The sequence below is a fragment of the Mytilus edulis genome, chromosome 10 (assembly GCF_963676685.1).
Source record: "Mytilus edulis chromosome 10, xbMytEdul2.2, whole genome shotgun sequence".
In the NCBI taxonomy this organism is placed as follows: Eukaryota; Metazoa; Mollusca; class Bivalvia; order Mytilida; family Mytilidae; genus Mytilus; species Mytilus edulis.
Window position 1 is genome coordinate 12,555,871 of NC_092353.1, and position 20,778 is coordinate 12,576,648.

Here is a 20,778-nt window from a genome sequence, read left to right on the forward strand (position 1 = left end):
ATTTCGAACTTTCTTGCCTTGCATGTGTCATTTCAATAACAAGTCACTACATATTACTGTAAATTCAGAAATTATTGCATTTAATTATTATTGCGATTTTGTCACAATAGACTGAAATCTGATTTTAATTTTTGTGATATTCAGAAAAATCTTGTCTGGTTCATATAAAAATTTCTCAAAATGCAAGTTTTAGTTATTGCGTTTATAACCCTGTCACATTTTTCGCAATAATAAAAACATCACAATAATTTCTGGATTTACAGTACTATGCAGCACACTTAAAGACCAGTTACATAAGCTATGCTATCACATGGTACCTAGTCGTATATATAAAAACAAATGCTCACTTTTATGATTATTATTTATTTTATAATTACAAATTATTATAAAAGAATTGAACAGGGAATGAATTAGCAAATAAATTTAGATAAAGAATTATAATCAAATTTGATTGAGCATTTGTTTTTATATTTTGTTAGGTTGGTATCTGAACGATGCTGATAACACTGGAGTAATGAAATCTGATGACTCTTCTGATGATGAGGTGACTAATGCTATTGAACCAAGGATGAGAGCATTCAACCCATATGATCTGATAAAAAAGAAAGTTATTTCCAACAGAGATCAAGAAATGCCAAAGACAGCTCCCTTTCGTTCTCCAACATCTCAAGATGAAGATGAGTATACTCGTCCAAGACCCTCCAGAAGGTCAGAGGTTTTAAATAGAGTTGATTCAGACCAAAGATCAAAAATGGAACAGGCTTTAGCTTTCATGGGTCAGAAAAGACCTATAAAACGAAATATAAAGGTCAATTTATACAAATTATAAATGTCAGTGGTCAACATTGGATAACTCTATCTAATATACGTTGTCCGCCTTATACTGTCAGAGTATTTGATAGCTGGAAAAGACATTTACAGGGGGATACCAAAAGAGCTATCTTTGCTATTGTGGACAGAGATAGCAAGGGTCAAGTTGTTGTGGATTTATGTCAATTCCAAAGACAGAGGAATGACGCAGATTGTGGATGTTTTGCTGCAGCATCTATGGTGGCAATTGCTAACGGATTGGATCCTTCAAAACTTATTTGGGACACAACATTGTTAAGATCTCACTATGTACAATGCTTAAACCAATCACGGATGACGCCATTTCCACTTTATCAAGATTCACCTCCAAGCATGTTGCAACAGAAAACTTATACATTGACTATTTGTCCGTCTTGCAATCAGATGTTTTGTGAGAAAGATAAACAAGTTTGTAAAAACTGTTAAGATAAGAAGTGATGATGACATTTGGTTAAAGAGTCAGTGTTCTTTAAAGCTTTAAAGTATTGCTAGAATTTTATTTCTTTTCTCTATTTAATAATGGTGAACCAACACCTGAAGTGGTTATCGTGCGGTTGGGTAATAGCGGGTGGATACCACGCGGTATTCACAGTTGTCTTTCACTATAAAAGCAAATAAACGTAATTAAAGACAACAACACCCATCAATTACCGCATGGTGATTAATTTATTGTGGTCGACATGTTTCGCCAACAAGCGTGGCGTCTTCAGGACAATATTATACATGAAATCAAACAGTGAAGTACAAATAGTATTGCTAGACATTGAACTTCTTTCCTTTATTCTATACAAATGGTTTTAATTGAATTTATCTTTAGTAAAAAGTCTTTTTAAACAATGCAAAAGTGACCAAAGGGGAATAATTAACAATTTTAAACAGCAAAATGAAAAACATGTCACAATCATCATTATGATAATGAATACAGCTCCCAATCACTGCTTCCAATAAACATTTGACAGTACCTCAATTTCTATTAAATGACAAGTGATATCAAACAGGTGTGAGCTGTTAAACCTGTTTTTCTTATGGTTCACATTTTTTTGTGTTAGATAGAAAAGTCTGTGATCTACTCTTTTGTACATGTTTTATGTCTCATATGGTTGTTACAGCATCAAACTTTAACAGCAAACATTTTAAATCATTTTGTATGCTTCAGAATGTAATATACCGTACTAATTTGACAAAGATAATATTTCATTAGAAAAATGTGACTGTTTTGATCTATGTACGTTGACCAGTGGGGGATTGAAGGGGGAGAGGGGGGAGGGGGCAGGGAGTTCTTGGGTTTGGCACCCCTTTTATGATGATCAATGCTTTTGAATGGGGACTAATGATTGACTCTCCTCCCTTTATCCTAGGTTGGAACCTCCCCTTTTGGAAATGACTGGTTATGCCCGTGGTTTTGACCTTTGAAAAATCATCAATGACCTAAGGAATAGCCAATGGAAATGTTGCAATATTGTTTGATGATGGTGAATAAGGTCATCAAATAAACACACTTTTTATATTACCTTTGTGATGTGACCACAACCATAAGAGAGTACTGTTGTTATGTACACTTTTGTACATATACATATAGATATATACATATAGTACTAATACTTCATTCATGAAAAATCTAGATAATTAATGTGTTTTATGTGAAAGATGTTACCATCTATATATATATATAGCTTTACTAAACATAAAGAGTTATGAAATTTTTTTATTCTAAATGGCATTAAAAAATTGCAACCCATTGTCAAATTGATGTGATATTGTACTGTCATATTTCCTTTGTTTTAACTATTGATTGCTTCTTGCCTCATGGTAAGTGATAATTTACACTGAATAACAAGTTCTAATCTTCTTTTTGACACCATGCGGGTGAAGAATAAAAAAATTAAGATCAAAGCTATGAATCACAAGTTAACCTATAAAATAAACCATGTCCTATTTTGTCCATACACATGTTATACACAACATCTATGAATTATTATAATATACAACATTTTAAAAGAGTTGTTATTTAATATACCTCTCAAATTGTGATAAACAGCATAATCAAGACTATAATGTATTTTCTGTAATAGTATAATTGTTTCATGCATTTTAGTATTTCATGAATGGTTGTCTTAGTGCCATACCTTACTGTGATAAGGCCATTAGTGAATTTAGTGAATCTATAAGAATTGTATATATACCACTTGTCTTTCTATAATTATTGTATTTTCCATAGGGGACTAAATATGTTAAATCTGTTGAAAAATCATTTTAAAACCTTTATTTTGAATGATACAAATTAAAAGCTAAATGTGTAATGAAAATGGTTCTATAAATTGACATACATTTTGGTTAAAGACAAACTTATTTATTGTATTCTCAGTAAATTTATTTGTAAAGCAAATGATACACAATGGGAGATAACTCATATGTCATATATGTTCTGAATAAAAAAAAAAAAACTCTACTGCAGTAATAGTTTTATTTAAAAATTTTAAATGAAAGAAAAAAATGAAGTTCAGTAAACTTGTGATTGTTTCTAAATAAGTCTTCTTAGTTGTTTAGATGCTTAAAAATATTAAACCTAAATAATTAAAATAGAACCTAGTTAGTTGATGTTTATTATAGTAGTCAGTATCTTTATTTGATTGTTATATTGTTGATGATGAAATATTTAGATTAAATAATTAGAAATGAATACAATGTTGATCTTTTTAAATAGAATTATATGATTTTTTTCTAGTTTCTATGGAATCCTATTGTTCTGTTTAAGGCCTCTTGGCAATGACATATTCCTTAATTCTTATGATGCAGACTCATGAAGGAACTTCTCAAGAATAATGGAAAGAAACATGGAAATTTTCTTTAAATTTAGATCCAGCTTTAATAAAGTTCTTTTACGGAATATTTAAAAATCCTGCATCTGTTTTAATCTATCCCATTGAAGTTGAGATAAAGGATAAGAAAAATACAGTGAAATTCAGTTGAGAACTAAAATTTATTACAGGAGAGATGTGTTCTTGAACTCAATTTGCAGGTACCAATGAATTATGATGTTGCAATTATAAACATAAAGTTTCAACAGCATTCAGTTGGCACATGCATTTGAAGTAAAAAATATTCTGGTAGTTCCTGTTTGAAAAAGTATTCTAGTACTTACGTTTCCTATAAGAAGTATCATAATTAAGATGCTGCTGTACTAAAAGATTTTATTGGCGAAGTTAAAATCATCTGTTCACAAGTTTTGCAGACATTCAATCACTAATTTGTTGACATTGATATGACTATCAATGTGTTTCATGAATTTATAGCCACTGCCTTTCTACATGCATGACTAAATTGTCCTAATGTTGGTTCTGAAGCATGCCTTTGATTTTTGTAAACTTTGAAAAACTAAATCCATATGATTTCATAATTAAATAGTTTTCTGCCACATAATGTTTAGAGTAAAGTATCTGTTTTACAAAATTACATTGTTTTGTGTGACATAATGGTTACTAAATTTAAGTACCTTGTATCACAATCAAATTTTGGTGTTGTATATTGTTATCAGATCATTGTCATAGGAATAAGGGGCCAAAAAGGGTCCCAAAACAAGCATCTTTTCTTGTGTGAGGACAAATTAATTGTGTATTTTAGTATTTTGATTTCTCTGAAATTGTACCACAATGTTCAATACCACAAGTAAAAGGTCAGGTTTATTTTAGGGGTAATTGTCTAAACTGTTCATGAAAAAGAGGCCTTTAAAAGTCGAAAAAAAAAAATCTAGTTTATGTTTAAGTGTTTTTTTCAGAAAGCTTGATGTAGGGGTAGTAATCTGGTGGCGGCTACAGTGGTGGCAGCTTTAGTTCACTTCTTGAAAAATTTATATTTTAGGTCACATGTCCATTGTCCTTGAACACATTTTCATGGTTCAGTGACTACTTGAAACAAAGTTAAGATTTTTTGTAATGTTAATTTCTCTCTTATTATAAGTAATAGGATAACTATATTTGATATGTTTGTGCCTAGTAAGGTCCTCACAACGTCAGACAGTTTTCACTTGACCTCAATCCCATTTAATGGATCAGCTGTGAACAAAGTTAAGTTTTGGTAGTCAAGTTCATATCTCAGATACCTTAAGCAATAGGTCTAGTATATTTGGTGTATGAAAGGATTGTAAGGTTGTACATGTCAACCTGGCAGGTGTCATCTGACCTTGACCTCATTTTCATGGTTCAGTGGTCAAGGTAAAGTTTTTGAGTTTTGGTGCTTTTTCAAATATTATATGATATAGGTCAACTATATTTCATGTATGGAAATATTTTATGTTGTACATGTCAGTCTCCCAGGTTTTATTTGACCTTGAACTCATTTGTATGGTTAATTCATTGCTCAGTGTTCAAGTTTTTGTGTTTTGGTCTGTTTTTGTTAACATATGAGGAATGTGTCAACAATATTTGTTCTATGGAAGAATTGTAACCTAGAATGGTTCATCAAACCTTGACCTCATTTTATGGTTCATTGGTCAATTTCAAGTTTTCTTGGTAAAGTCTGATTCTTAGAAACTATAAGTGATAGGTAAACTATATTTAGTGTATTGAATGATTTAAAGGTGTACATAAAATTGAGAATGGAAATGGGGAATGTGTCAAAGAGACAACAACCCGACCATAGAAAAAACAACAACAGAAGGTCACTAACAGGTATTTCTCAATTGGTTTATATGACCTTGACCTCATTATCTTGGATCATTTCAGCGTGGGCACTCTTATTTTGAAAACTAAACATTGACCAATGAACCATGGAAATGAGGTCAAGGTCAGATGATTGTCAATTTTCTTTCATCCCTTTACATTTAGGAAAAAGGGGCCCAAAAAAGGGCAAAAAAGAAGCATTTTTTTAAGTTTACAGACAATAACTTGTGTTTAAGTGTATGGATCTCTCTGAAATTATACTACAAGGTTTCCTACTACCAAGGAAAGGCTGTAATTAAGTTTTGGGGTTTTTGCTCCAAGGGGGGTTTCTACAAGTGAGGGGCCAAAAAAGGGGCCCAAATAAACATTTTTGTAGTTTTCAGTCAATAACTTGTGTTTTTGTGAATAAATCTCTCTGAAATTATACCACACGTTTCCATACTACAAAGGGATGGTTATAGGGGGTAATGGATCAAATCATTAAGCAATTAGGGTAAAAAAGGGGGGGGAACAAGGTTTTTTCTGGTTAAAAGACAATTTAGACAATTTAAAAGAAGTGTAAGGGAGGTAATCCAATTCCAATTAAAATATAGAGAATACTGTTATATAAATGTTTGATTACTTGATTACCTCCCTTACACTGCTTGAAAATTATGTTAAAGGAAGTGATAATTGTCTTGAGATGTGTAGCTGTAACTTTTTAGCTCACCTGGCCCAAAGGGCCAAGTCAGCTTTTCTCACCACTTGGCGTCTGTCGTCCATCGTCGTCGTCGTCCGGCGTCGTCGTTAACAATTTACATTTTGAACTTCTTCTAGAGAACCACTGAATGGAATGAAACCAAACATGGCATGAATGTTCCTTATGAGGTGCTGACCAAGTGTTGTTACTTTGTAGCCGATCCATCATCCAAAATGGCCGCCAGCGGGGAACTTAGTTTAACATAGGACGCTATGGGAAATGCATACAAATGACTTCTTTTAGAGAACCACTGAATGGAATAAAACCAAACATAGCATGAATTATCCTTATGGGGTGCTGACCAAGTGTTGTTACTTTGTAGCCGATCCATCATCCAAGATGGCCGCCAGCGGGGGACTTAGTTTAACATAGGACCCTATGGGAAATGCATACAAATGACTTCTTCTAGAGAACCACTAAATGGAATGAAACCAAACATAGCATGAATGTTCCTTATGGAGTGCTGACTAAGTGTTGTTACTTTGTAGCCGATCCATTATCCAAGATGGCCGCCAGCAGGGACTTAGTTTAACATAGGACCCTATTGGAAATGCATACAAATGACTTCTTCTAGTGAACCACTGAATGGAATGAAACCAAACATGGCATGAATGTGCCTTATGTGGTGCTGACCAATTGTTGTTACTTTGTAGCCGATCCATCATCAAAGATGGCCGCCAGCAGGGGACTTAGTTTAACATAGGACCCTATGGGAAATGCATACAAATGACTTCTTTTAGAGAACCACTGAATGGAATGAAACCAAACATGGCATGAATGTTCCTTATGAGGTGCTGACCAAGTGTTGTTACTTTGTTGCTGATCCATCATCCAAGATGGCCGCCAGCCGGGGACTTAGTTTAACATAGGACCCTATGGGAAATGCATACAAATGACTTCTTTTAGAGAACCACTGAATGGAATAAAACCAAACATAGCATGAATGTTCCTTATGGGGTGCTGACCAAGTGTTGTTACTTTGTAGCCGATCCATCATCCAAGATGGCCGCCAGTTGGGGACTTAGTTTAACATAGGACCCTATGGGAAATGCATACAAATGACTTCTTCTAGAGAACCACTAAATGGAATGAAACCAAACATAGCATGAATGTTCCTTATGGAGTGCTAACCAAGTGTTGTTACTTTGTAGCTGATCCGTTATCAAAGATGGCCGCCAGCGGGGGACTTAGTTTAACATAGGACCCTATTGGAAATGCATACAAATGACTTCTTTTAGTGAACCACTGAATGGAATGAAACCAAACATGGCATGAATGTTTCTTATGTGGTGCTGACCAAGTGTTGTTACTTTGTAGCCGATCCATCATCCAAGATGGCCGCCAGCGTGGGACTTAGTTTAACATAGGACCCTATGGGAAATGCATACAAATGACTTCTTTTAGAGAACCACTGAATGGAATGAAATCAAACATGGCATGAATGTTCCTAATGTGGTGCTGACCAAGTGTTGTTACTTTGTAGCCGATCCATTATCCAAGATTGCCGCCAGAGGGGGACTTAGTTTAACATAGGACCCTATGGGAAATGCATACAAATGACTTCTTTTAGAGAACCACTGAATGGAATAAAACCAAACATTGCATGAATGTTCCTTATGAGATGCTGACCAAGTGTTGTTACTTTGTAGCCGATCCATCATCCAAGATGGCCGCCAGCAGGGGACTTAGTTTAACATAGGACCCTATGGGAAATGCATACAAATGACTTCTTTTAGAGAACCACTGAATTGAATAAAACCAAACATGGCATGAATGTTCCTTATGAGGTACTGACCAAGTGTTGTTACTTTGTAGCTGATCCGTCATCCAAGAGGGCCGCCAGTGGGGGGCTTTTGAATGAAATTAAACATGTTCCTTTCCTTATAAATGAGGTTGTGTTGTCACTTTTAGCCAAATTTTATATTTTTTTATATGATTTCAAAAACCCAAGTAGAATCAGGTGAGAGATTCAGGCTCTTGAGAGCCTCTAGTTTTTAGAAGTTACTGTTAATAACTTAATTAATATTAATTTTAACTATGTCAATGTAAGTTATTTTATATTTTAATACTTTATGATGTATTTTAATGAGTAGTTATTGTTGCCAACTAAATTAGAAATTTGAATTGAGATTATTTTTGGAATAAGGGATTGGAAGAGGTGAAAAAAGGGGGTGTGGTTGGGGGTAAAATTTTTCTTATTTCAGATAGATTTCGGAAAATAAATAGAATTTTCTTCAAATATTTTTTTTTGAGGAGATTTATATTCAACAGCACAGTGTTTTGCTCAAAAGCAAAAACATTTTTTTTCAAAGTTCATTAGACCACATTCATTCTGTGTCAGAAACCTTTGCTGTGTCAACTATTTAATCACAATCCAAATTCAGAGCTGTGTCAAGCTTGAATGTTGTGTCCATACTTGCCTCAACTGTTCAGAGTTCCACCTCTGCAGTCGTATAAAGCTGGGCCCTGCAGAGCATCTGGTTGCCCTAAGTGTTCAGCATCCAACTTGTCCAACTGCGCTCTGGGAAGCAGTTTATTTACATAATTGCATGATTTTCTGTGACATAGTGGTTAGTAAAGTAGTTGATTTACTTGGTAACATCTTTTTCTGTAACATAGTGGTTAAACATAGTAAAGTACCTGTTTAACATATTTACATTGTTTTCTGTGACATAGTGGTTCATAAAGTAGATATTAGAAGATGTGGTATGAGTGCCAATGAGACAACTCTCCATCCAAGTCACAATTAACAAAAGTAAATTTTAAGGTCAAGTTACGGTCTTCAACACAGAGACTTGGCTCACACCGAACAGAAAACTATAAAGGGTCCTAAAAAATAACTAGACAAAGTGTAAAACCATTCAAACGTGAAAACAAACGGTCTAATCTTTATAACAAATGAGAAGGAGAAACACTTATGAACCACATCAACAAATGACAGCTACTGAACATCAGATTCCTGTTTTACATAATTACATAGCTTTCAGTGGTACAGTGGTGAATAAAGTACCTGTTTTACATTATTGTGTTAGAACCAAGCTTTCATTCATGAATACATCAAAAATGAAATACTAAATCTTAAAAATTAAGGCCAAATATTGGTATAAAGTATTACCTCCCTTTGTTGTTTCTTTATTTTCAAGGCAAAACTATGAAGAAAGAACAACAGCAACAAAAGCCTCAGACTGTACAAGGTACTCCACAGGATCAGGACACATCAGATACAAATAAAGAGTATAATGTCAACATGGGAAGCATGGTGTTTAAAGTTTACCAAGGGGACTTAACTGCTCTCAAAGTAGATGCCATTGTAAATGGAACTAATGTTGACTTGGATTTTACCATTGGTAATATATAATAATATCATTATTTGAAACATGCAATAATAAAATTTTGAAATGTAAGATTTTTAATTGAAAGCAGATTTATTGTTTAGTAGACGTTAGGTTATGCTACTTGATGAATTATTGTGAGATGATCATGTTAAGGAAGCTGGCTTGTCATGTTTTAGATTTTTTGTCAGATTTTCGGAATCCTCTGGTTTTATCCATTTGAATGCCTTGAAAAATTGCCCGGTGACCCCCATTTTTATTTTTACATGTATAATGATAAGCCATCTGTAAAAATCTTATAAAATTTTAATTTACTTTTTAACAGTTTTTGAGAACTTCAACTTGTCAATGATAAAGCTATGAAAATTCAAGAGAAACTAATTTCCCGCCAAAATTTCAATGGCTATAATATCTCGAAAACAAGCTATATATCTTTTTTGCTATTTGGATTCCTTTATTAGTCCCCTATCTATATAAATTAGTGTTTTGAAAAGTTAATTACTTTGAAACTGAGAAGCGAACTCCCTTAAGAGTCAGTTGCACATAAAAACTTACCTAATTGCATGTTAGTGTCATCAACCTGTCAAGTGCACATATGACTCCAATTTTTTTTTTGCATAGAGACTGTATTGTATGTGGTCCTCTGTCCATCTGGTATTAATGTGTGGTAGGATTTATTGTCAACATATACTTTAGTTAGTCAACTTAAATTGGGTTAAAGTCTCATTGATGTATACCATGTCTCAATTTATTTATAAAATACCATGGATAAAAATAATCTATGGCTGTACTCTTTTGTTTACATTCCCAATTAAATGCATAATACATTTGTAATAATACATTTGGTACAATATTGACTGTTTTAGGTGCTGTTGCTAACGCTATTAAACAGAAGGGAGGACAGGAGCTGGACAAACAACTCACTGATAACAGTAAGATAATGTTTTCAAATTCATATTCTATTGCAGTTTTAAAGTTGTAGAAAGAGAGTGAAATAAATTGAGAGGACTTGTATGGAATAGACTCAGATTTAGACAGATTTTTTCCACTGACAATTATTATTTAATTATAGAAAGTCCATGCGTTTTAATTTGGCTTTAATATAAACTAATGTTATGAATATTATACACAATGCTAATTACTGCAAAACTTAGACCACTTGCAAATTTGTATGGGTCACTTTATACTGTTCTTGAGTTATTTCCCTTTATAATGTCACACATATAATACAATATGTGCAATACAATTTATTATTTCAATTCTTGCTTGTATTATAGGAAAAGCTATGAAGAAGGATGGAATAGCTGTAACGAAACATACTTCTGGATTACTGTGTAAAGCTGTCATCCATCTAGATATGACTGGAGTGAACCCCTCTGGCTTTGGTGGTTCTATTGCCTCAGCTTTCTCTGTTAAACTCAAGGATAGAATCAAACTGGCACTTGACAAAGCTGAACAAATACAGATGGCTTCAGTAGCATTTCCTGCTTTAGGTAATTATAAATGAAGAAAATTATGTCATATCTTATATAATTGTTATATACATGTATACCATTAACACATGTTACTAATATTTGGTGGTTTTGATTTCTACTAATAATTTCCTAAGCATTATTTGACTGAAAAAATGAGTTTGTTCAATCACATCTAGTACCATGTGGACCTTGGTGGTGGAATTGTCTGAGCAGTTCAACACTGAGGGTCTGAGTTCAAATCTATATGGCAGGTGCTTTGGACCTCAATTTGAACTAACTTTTTCTGCCAAAGGCCTGGGTGGCTCTCCCCAGCTATTCTGGCTTCCTCCACCATTAAAAACTGAATGCATACATGCAATAGCATTAACTGGAATCCGCTTGTATTCGCTTTACTCAAACAACCGGTATGACTCAATTTTTATGGGCAAAATTTTGCCCTGGAGATTTTAACGAGATTGGACGATACTTTGTTACATAGCAACGTACAATATTAGAACATGTAACCAAACAGAACAATTTGTTTCCTTTTGCATAGAAAAGCATTAATTAATGCGTCAAATATATCCCTATTCTAAATTTAAATAATCTTTTGCATTACATAAAGAAAAAATATTGAAAAAGGTATAAATTTGACATGAAAATAAAATCCTGCTGAACTTCATGAACGATTTTCCCAAATCAACGTGACATCATACAAAATGGAAACTTTTGGCTGTGGTTTCGACAATACATTTTAGCCTGTGAAAAAAATGTTCCATTGGATTATTGGAAGGAAATTAGATTATTCCTTCTCATTTGCAATAAAATTTCTTGGATTATAGCATAAAATAAAACTTCATGTGTACAATATAAAGTGCTGTGAAAAAATTGGTCGACTAATCAGATTCTACAATAGATCGGCTCACACTGGCTGTCTATGAACAAAGTGTAGTAGTCAGCCGAGAACCAGCTTAATAATAGCAAATAATGCTGAAAATAAAGTTAAACACCAATCATTTCACTTTGTACACCAACATGATTACATTTAAAAAAACTCAACGTTTTCTAGGAAGACAAAAAAAAAGAAAGAAAAAGATATAGAAAGACTGGAAAGTATCTTAATGTCTTGAAAATCAATTTAAATTAAATCATATTTAAGTAAAATAATTCTGACACAGAAAAAATAATAAAAATTCATAGTTACAATACTGAAATGATAGTTATTATTATAATAGTGATTTTATAGATAATTGGAGATGGACAATCAGTTTTTATTGAAGAATTTTGCCGCACAAAAAAAAATAAAAAATGATTTAGTTAATTTGTTGAATGAAAGTATTTTTGATTCATGAGGCTTTTACAGTACTTCTTAAAACCAAATCCTGTTGAATTTTTTTATGTTAGTCCACTCATTGATTTTGGATATAAATGCTGTAGTCCTATGTGTTAGGAATAGAGTGTAATATGTGGTAGTATTTTTATTTAATGAAATATTTTTTAGGCACATCGACCAATACTAATGTAAAAGTAAGTGACATTGCAGAGGAGATGTTCAAGGTCATTGAAAAGTTCCATAGTAACAAGACCAATCAACACGTAAAGGAAGTACATGTAGTTATATTCCAGAAAGATATGATGAAGGACTTCATGGAAGCTGTCAAAAACTGTGTTAACAAGTCTAAAGAGGGGTACATTGGCAAATTTATGAAGTGGACAGGACTTGGAGGTAACTAAGTAGATTTACTGTTAATAGATGAAAATTATTGATATCATATTCTAACATGTTGTCTTTACGTTAATAAATGCCTTTCGAAATAAAATGTATGAGTCACACACCTTATTTTTAAGGTGCATAAGGTTGTATCATGTTGAAAATTTCAACATATTGCATTTTGTAATAAATGATACCCGTATTTAATTTATTTTCTATTAGTTTTACTTGACTTTTAAATAAATTTTTTTTGTTTGTAAATACTGAAATAAATTTAATCAATGCTAGTCAGCAATATATTGTTTGAATTGCAGGAGCACAATCACTGAAACTATCAAGACATAACCGCCATCTAATTGGAACCCAAGTGTCACAAAACAATCAAATGGCCACAATAGTTTCCTTTGTGATCTATGCTAGAGATAAAAGTTCAGCAGATAGAGCTATTCAATTACTGGAGAAATCTGTAGAAGATGACATGATAACGAAAACCATCAGGGTTAAAATCATCAATGAATTTACTCTAGATCAGGTAATGAAGAATTCTGAATTGTGATGGTTAGATTAAATGTTAAATTAAGGGACCATGCCGTGGTAAAGTTTAATGAATACATATTCCAACAATCTACATTTCATACTGTGGATTTATTTATTTAATGGGGAACCAATTTTTGTGGATTGAAGAAAACTTAATGAATATTTGATTTTGTGGTTTTGCAAAAGTCTGCATACATTCCTATAGAAATTATTCAATTGCTGGGTTTTTATTCAGGCAAATAATGTAACTGGGTGAGTATCCCAAAAATAAAAACTCCCATTCTGACATTTGATGCATATATCTGAATGAAGATAACCCTAATATCACAATTATTAATCTCACATTTTTGTTGACACTTAAAAAAAAAAGCAATAATAGTTATCAAAGGTACCAGGATTATAATTTAGTACGCCAGAATCACGTTTCTTCTACATAAGACTCATCAGTGATGCTCATATCAAAATATTTATAAAGCCAAACAAGTACAATAATAAATGCACACAATAATTTACAGTACTTGACATGGAACATTTAAAGCTGCCAAATATAGTAGCTGTTAGCTATATATAGTATTATTTGATAAAAATGCTGTATGTTAAAATATATTATTTTAAACACTGAAATTTAACATGTGTTATCTGCATGGTACTTTAATAGATAAATGAAGTTAAGAAACTAGAGGCTACTGATAAGGTTGAAATTACTGTAGACACAGGCAAAGGGGAGATAACTCTAAGAGGATTTACCAAACATGTCTCTGAGGCAATGGAACATGCAAATCATATTATCAAAACAGCAGAACAGGCCAAACAAACCAGGCAAAAGGCCAAACTAGTAACTGATATGGTACAGTGGCATTATATGTCAGAAGATAAAGGAGAGAAAAAACTAGTGGAATATCCACCTGAGGTTAACCTTATTCTTGAGATTGCTTTAAAAGATCAGAAAACAGATGCATCATTTTATGACCAGAATGGTAATAGATATATAGTAGATTTCAACTCGTATGAGGAATATCCTGCAGATGATCCGACAGATAAAGTTCAAGTGCTAAGAAAGTCTAAACTTGTTGGTGAGTACTAATTTCCTATTAAAATCTGTAGGAGTATTTTTCAGCTCAGGAGAAGTTTGGATCTGCCTTTCGGTCTGTCTAATGAGTTTGCAGTTATGTCTTTATTGTTTTCTGTTCTTTAAGATTTACTTTTCATCAGTACATGCAACTAATTTCTGCTGACAATTTCATACTAGGTAAATTATATTCCACAATTTAGTTTCCTGTAAATTTCACAATATTTTAAAGATTTTTATAACTATAAGTGTCACATATTATGTTTTGTTTTATCATCTTTTGGAATCATCTGTTACTGTTAACTTGTTTATTAGGTGATCAATTAAAATTTTATAATAAGTTCATGATTTTTGCTTTATGTTAAAATTTTATTATCCTGTTATCCTGATACTGTGTTTCTGTTAATAATAGTTCAGTGCTTACCATCCTTTACATGCTGGTTTTTTACCACAGATCATGCCTTTGAGTTGCCACTATCTTGGCAGAAAATGGGAGACAAAGAGAACTTAAAAATTGTTCAGCTGAAACCAACAGACCAAGAATATCAGGATGTTTCACAAAAATTTATAACTACAGCTGGTGGAACAAAAGTAACTTTTGTCAAGGTAAATTTTCTTAAATCTGAATGATTTGTTAATCTTTGCATCGATATCAGTAAACATCTTTTACTCAATTTAGTATGATAATTATAATTGATTATTACATTGTCAAATTACCATTCAGTGCATGGATATTGAGTTAGATGTCATATTCACGAATAATTTAACTATACTACAAGAAAGTTATCCAATCTGCATTCCTATCATGCTACGAGGAGGACAGTTAGAAGAAATGCAAAGGTTTGAGAATCCTTTTACTAATTCGAAGTAAGAGTATGTGGTATGAGTGCCAATGAGACGACTCACCATCCAAGTCACTATTTTAAGAAACTGTTATTTCATCTAGCTTTCTCTTATCATAAGACATTGTTTACTCTTTCCCTTTGCCAACTACTTAAAAAATTTGGGGATTGAAGATGTATAAGTTTTCTGAAATCCTGTAATACTGCTGGCTGTTTCTAAAATCATTGATTTGTTACTGTATAATATAAAAAAAAAGTGAGTGATCCATATTCGCAGCATATTCCATTCATTTCCACTTACATCTGACCTACATTCAAATATTTGGTACTTTTTATGTAGGTTTCATAAATTTACTATATGAAAAAAAATGTTTGATAAAGGAATTGTCTTCAAAACATTGGTTAATTGTTCAATAAATTAATACAAACTCAAGAGGAAATCAAGTTGTTAGTGTACTATGGGGGAAACATTTTCGCCACAATGTATGATATGACCATACTAATTATCCTGGTATATTATAAAGACGAATGTTTGTAATTACATGATATTCCTATACAATTTATTTCACAAATAATCACTTTAAGACTGCACATGATACATAAATCCTACATAATTATAGCCAAAAATTGTTTAAAAACACTTACACTAATCTTTATATGTGCAAATAACCTTGGAAAGGGGGTATAGAGGAATATCAACCGTTCAAACATTACAAACAGCCTTTAACATCTATTTAGGCAAATACTGGGTTAAGGCACTAAAAACTTAAATGTACTTTTCAAATAACTCAAATCAAGTTAGCGGAGGGGGGTTAAGTTGTACCTTTGTAAGATTGTTTCCATTCTATGACTTAAGTTTGCCTCAACCGAACGTAACAAAATGTTGACACTACGCTTCTAACCTCTAAACTCAAATCAAGTACAAATTTAGGTTGCATCACTTTGTCAGATATCTAATTATGTCCCTTTATAACATTATATGCAAGTGGGGACTTTCTGTTGGGGTTCTTATATTTAAAATGGGCAACTGGAAAAATTATTTTTACAGGTCAAGCTTGCTTTGGAGAAATTAAGTTAAGTTTATCTCTTGTCTGTTCTGATAGAAACATGTCATGGTATGATGTTTTTAGAAGACATTTTGTTGAATGCAACATTGTCACTGAGTAGACTGGTTGGTGTGGTCCTCTATCTTTATTATTCTATTATTACTCCCCTCAGAGATATCAGCTCTTTCATATTTTTGTTTAATTGTAAATAGATTTTTGCCAAATTTTGGTAAAGTTGATTCAGAACTGTGAATTTAATTATGATATTCCTCCAAAACATCTGATGATATGTTCATTAACACATGTGTGAATAATTATTTTGGATATTCAGGTCTTTTTTGTTTGTTGAATTACAATCTCAGTAAAATCAGCTGTTTGATTTGCTTAGATTTGTTCCAATCTTTGGAAGAGAATGTTGTATGTTGTACCTAACATTTCAGTTATCAATGAACAAAAATTGATGCTTCCACAATGATATTTAAAAGTTTCATTTTAGAAGATTTTCAATACCTAGCTGATCTCACAAAGAGAGATATCTGTTGATATGCACAAATTATATACAAATTGAAAGATGCCAAATGACCAAGAACTGTCCACTAACTTGGAGTTATATCCCCTGTCAGTGTGGTTTGACATTTATATATGCTAGCGGAAGCACTTCATTCTAAAAATGTGCACACGGTCAACGCTTTTACAACCTATATATGAAGTTAAAAAACAGAAGCATTCAATACTTATAATTACATTTTTTAGCTAGGATCATGAAAACACGATTTTTAACGAGTTTTTATTTAATTTGCCTGTGCACTTTATTGTGGGACCTCGTGTCATCATGAATGATATTTTTATTGTGCAATGAAGTTGATAAAGAAATAACGCGAGATTGCAGTGTAGCCAATCAGAATAACATATTTTGTTATATACTTAGTAGTAAATACAGATAAATTGTATGTGTAATACAATCACAGGCAAGCGTGCTGTATCAGCCACCCGTGATGATATCGATATCAGCACGGTTGCAAAAGCTTTATCACACCTTTAATTTGTATGACGTCACGTCATCGATTGCAGTCACTGTTGCAAAGGCTTTCAAATCCCTAATCTGTATGACGTCATGTTACATAAAAAACATCTACTTGAGGTATATGTATATAATAAAGTGTATATGATATGGCTTTTTCAATATCACACACCATATCAACCCTCAACCAATATAATCCCTCGAGCAGAGCTCTTGGGATTATATTGGTGTCTCGGGTTGATACGGATGCGATATTGAAAAAGCCATATGATATTCTCTATATAATGAAACATACATCTAATGTAATTATTGTAGTATGAATGTCTGTGTTTTTGGGCAAAAAATAGTGTTCATATAACATTTCATGATTTAACATGTTAAATTTATATATGTGTTAAAATTAAAAGGGACTAGCTTAAAGAAACCCATTGGACCACTCGGACCACATTACATCTGCATATTTAGGATATTCCAATATACCAAGTTTTTTTTAGAAAAGGTGCAACACTTGCAAAAACCTATTGGACTTGAAAATCATAGCCTCATTAACATCAACATATTAGGATCTAAAATTCAATGTAGAAGTAGTTTAATGACACGGTTGCATCATCTGTTCTGTACAGGATAAACATTTGTAATGTGTTTAAAGTTCGTAAATCTATGCTTCAAGATTTAGCTCTATTAAAGTAAATTAAATCAAGGATAATAAAGTGGGTATGGTCAGACAGATGGAAGGGTCCTATATTCCAAGTCCCAACATTTTGTTTGCAGGGGTATTATTAAGAATAATAAATACAAATTACAAACTGTGTACTTATTATCTATTTATAGATTGAAAGAATACAAAACAAAACGTTATACCAGCAGTTTGTAGCAAAGAAGAAATCAATGGATGCCACCAATCCTAAAACTGTCAACAATGAAAAACAACTGTGGCATGGATTTTCTGTAGATGCCTTGGACAGTATAAATAGATATGGCTTTAACAGGAGTTATTGTGGAAAAAATGGTACATAAGAAATGAGTTTTATTATAACTTTATTTTCCTTTTGTGAAACAATTTTAACAAATATGTGATACTATTATTTGTGAAAAGTTTGTTTAAAGTAGACCAATAACATATAGTGTAACCCCAATATTTTAATTTTGATTTATTTTTATTGACTTTGGGGTTAATAGGTTAAAGGTAAAGGTCACAGTTATACTGAGATAAAAGATATAGGATTGAGAAAAAGCATATTGCTAAATATCAATTTTGCCTGAGGGAGTTGTCACCTTTAAGTTTCAGTATAATGAATTACATGTTGAACTGGATTGAAAAAAAAAACATTTATGTCTGCTATTTAAGAGTATTGAATAAGTTGTACATGTATGAGAAGGATCTCTCTTGAATTTTTTTTATAAAAATATATTTAAAGTTTCTCTTTCTTTCAGCTGTTGCATTTGGAGCTGGTGTTTATTTTGCGGTTGAAGTAAGATATTCAATTCAAGACACCTACTCTAAGCCTGACCCTAGTGGACACAAGAGAATGTACCTGTGTAGAGTACTGACAGGAGAATATTGTAATGGCAAAGGTGGAATGAGAGTTCCTCCTGCCAAACCTAATGCTGCTGGAAGTCATATTTTATATGACTCAGTAACTAATGATATGAATAATCAAATTATGTATATTATTTTCCATGATTCACAGGCTTTTCCTGAATACCTTGTAACATTCAAAAGAGGTTGATTTGAGTCTTATCTTCAATTCATTGTGCTGAATTACAAAATTCCTCTAGAAGATCTAAATGAACGATTGTGTACATACATGACATATTTATATATATTTTTTTAATATTGTCTAATAAAGAATTATTTTTGAAAATACATCTTAATCTATAGAGAAGATGATCAAAATTGTTCAAATATTCACAAATGATTTTATAATACTCCATCACAAGTTTTTAAAGCTTATGACTCAAGTTTGTGTAGTAGCACCATTACCAAGCTAGCTATAAAACCAAGTTCAATCCACCATTTTCTTCATAACTAACGCCTGTACCAAGTCAAAGAATATGACAGTTGATTGTCATTCTTTGATGTTTTTGAGCTTTTGATTTTGCCTTTTGTTTAAAGGACATTCCTTTTTGAATTTTTCTTGGAATTGTAATTTTCGTTATTTAAGGATGTTTGCTTGTCATGTTTTGAATTTTTGTCACATTTTCGTAATCCTCTGGTTTTATCCCTTTGAATGCATTAAAAAGTTTTGCCCATTGACCCCCATTTCTCTTCTTTTTTTTTTTTACATCTTTTACATATAAATGTACAATTATAAGCCATCTGTAAAAGTCTTATAAAATCTTTGTTATTTTTTAATAGTTTTGGAGACCTTAATCGTATCAATGATAAAGCTATGAAAAATTAAGAGAGAACATTTCCCTCCAAAATTTCAATGGCTAATATCTCGAAAAACAAGCACATTGACTTATATTTCTTTTGGCTCTTTTGTTTTCCTTTAATAATCCTCTATCAATATATTCTAGTGTTATGAAAAGCTTGTTATTTTGAAACTGAGTAGCAAACGTCCTTAATGTTTTAGCATTTAAATCTAAAGATAAATACAGCTCTAGTGAGGTTTGTTACTTACATAATTCATTACATGCATGATAATATTATCAATCACATTGTTTAAGCATCAGACGAATGTCAATATTAGTTTAACCTTGATTACACAGTTTTACTGTGATAAGATTTCATATTAGAGATTTTTTAGATTTTTTAGATTTTTGACCAGAATTATATTAATGCTTATTCGGAGAACATTTTGGCTAAATTTAAATGGAGTACAAGTGTCACCTAAAAAAACTATTTTTGTAAGTGAATAGATAAACAAAAAATACACTTACTGTGGGAATAATTTTCTAATGGTCAACCAGTTTGATCTACATTTAAATAATAATGTTGGTGCTAATTTGTCCCCAAATCATACCTTCTCCATTAAATTGGTGAAAAGATATATTTTAATATACAGAACGTCTTCAGTTGGTTGCAAAAATTCTATGAATTATAGCTGACATATTTTTATATAAAATGTAATCAAATGAATGCAACTGTAGTATACTGCTGTTCAAAAGTCAAAAATTGATTGAGAGAAAACAAATCTGGTTTACAAACTAAAAATGAGGAGAAACACATCAACTATAAGAGCTAGGAAAACAACGAAACAACAGAAACACTAAAGTGCAACAAAAATCCAAATGACAATGTAACAACCATAGGAACGAACTATAAGATACCAACTGCCATGTTCCTGACTTGGTACAGGACATTTAAAGAAAAAATGATGGGTTAAACCTAGTTTTGTGGCTAGCAAAACCTCGTGCTGATATGCCAATGATAAATATATCACTAACAGGACATCATTACATGACAGGACTTCAGTACAAATAAATGTTAGAACATCCAGGACAGAGAAATACACAGATAAACAATACAATAATTTATTTCGACATGCTACATGTAATAGTTATCAAGGTACCA

General features: G+C 32.2%; 1 protein-coding gene across 1 annotated transcript in view; it reads left to right on the forward strand.

The window, feature by feature from the left end:
• LOC139493470 (protein mono-ADP-ribosyltransferase PARP14-like) overlaps window positions 1-19,123 on the forward strand; it is a 55,642-nt gene extending 36,519 nt beyond the window's left edge. Inside the window, exons 14-22 of the mRNA XM_071281877.1 lie at window positions 9,390-9,593; window positions 10,445-10,510; window positions 10,856-11,071; window positions 12,534-12,758; window positions 13,058-13,275; window positions 13,939-14,353; window positions 14,804-14,955; window positions 18,090-18,267; window positions 18,693-19,123. Coding sequence (XP_071137978.1) covers window positions 9,390-9,593; window positions 10,445-10,510; window positions 10,856-11,071; window positions 12,534-12,758; window positions 13,058-13,275; window positions 13,939-14,353; window positions 14,804-14,955; window positions 18,090-18,267; window positions 18,693-18,988 — 1,970 coding nt within the window. The 3' untranslated portion in view covers window positions 18,989-19,123. The remainder of the gene's footprint in view (window positions 1-9,389; window positions 9,594-10,444; window positions 10,511-10,855; window positions 11,072-12,533; window positions 12,759-13,057; window positions 13,276-13,938; window positions 14,354-14,803; window positions 14,956-18,089; window positions 18,268-18,692) is intronic.
• Window positions 19,124-20,778: the final 1,655 nt, after the last annotated feature.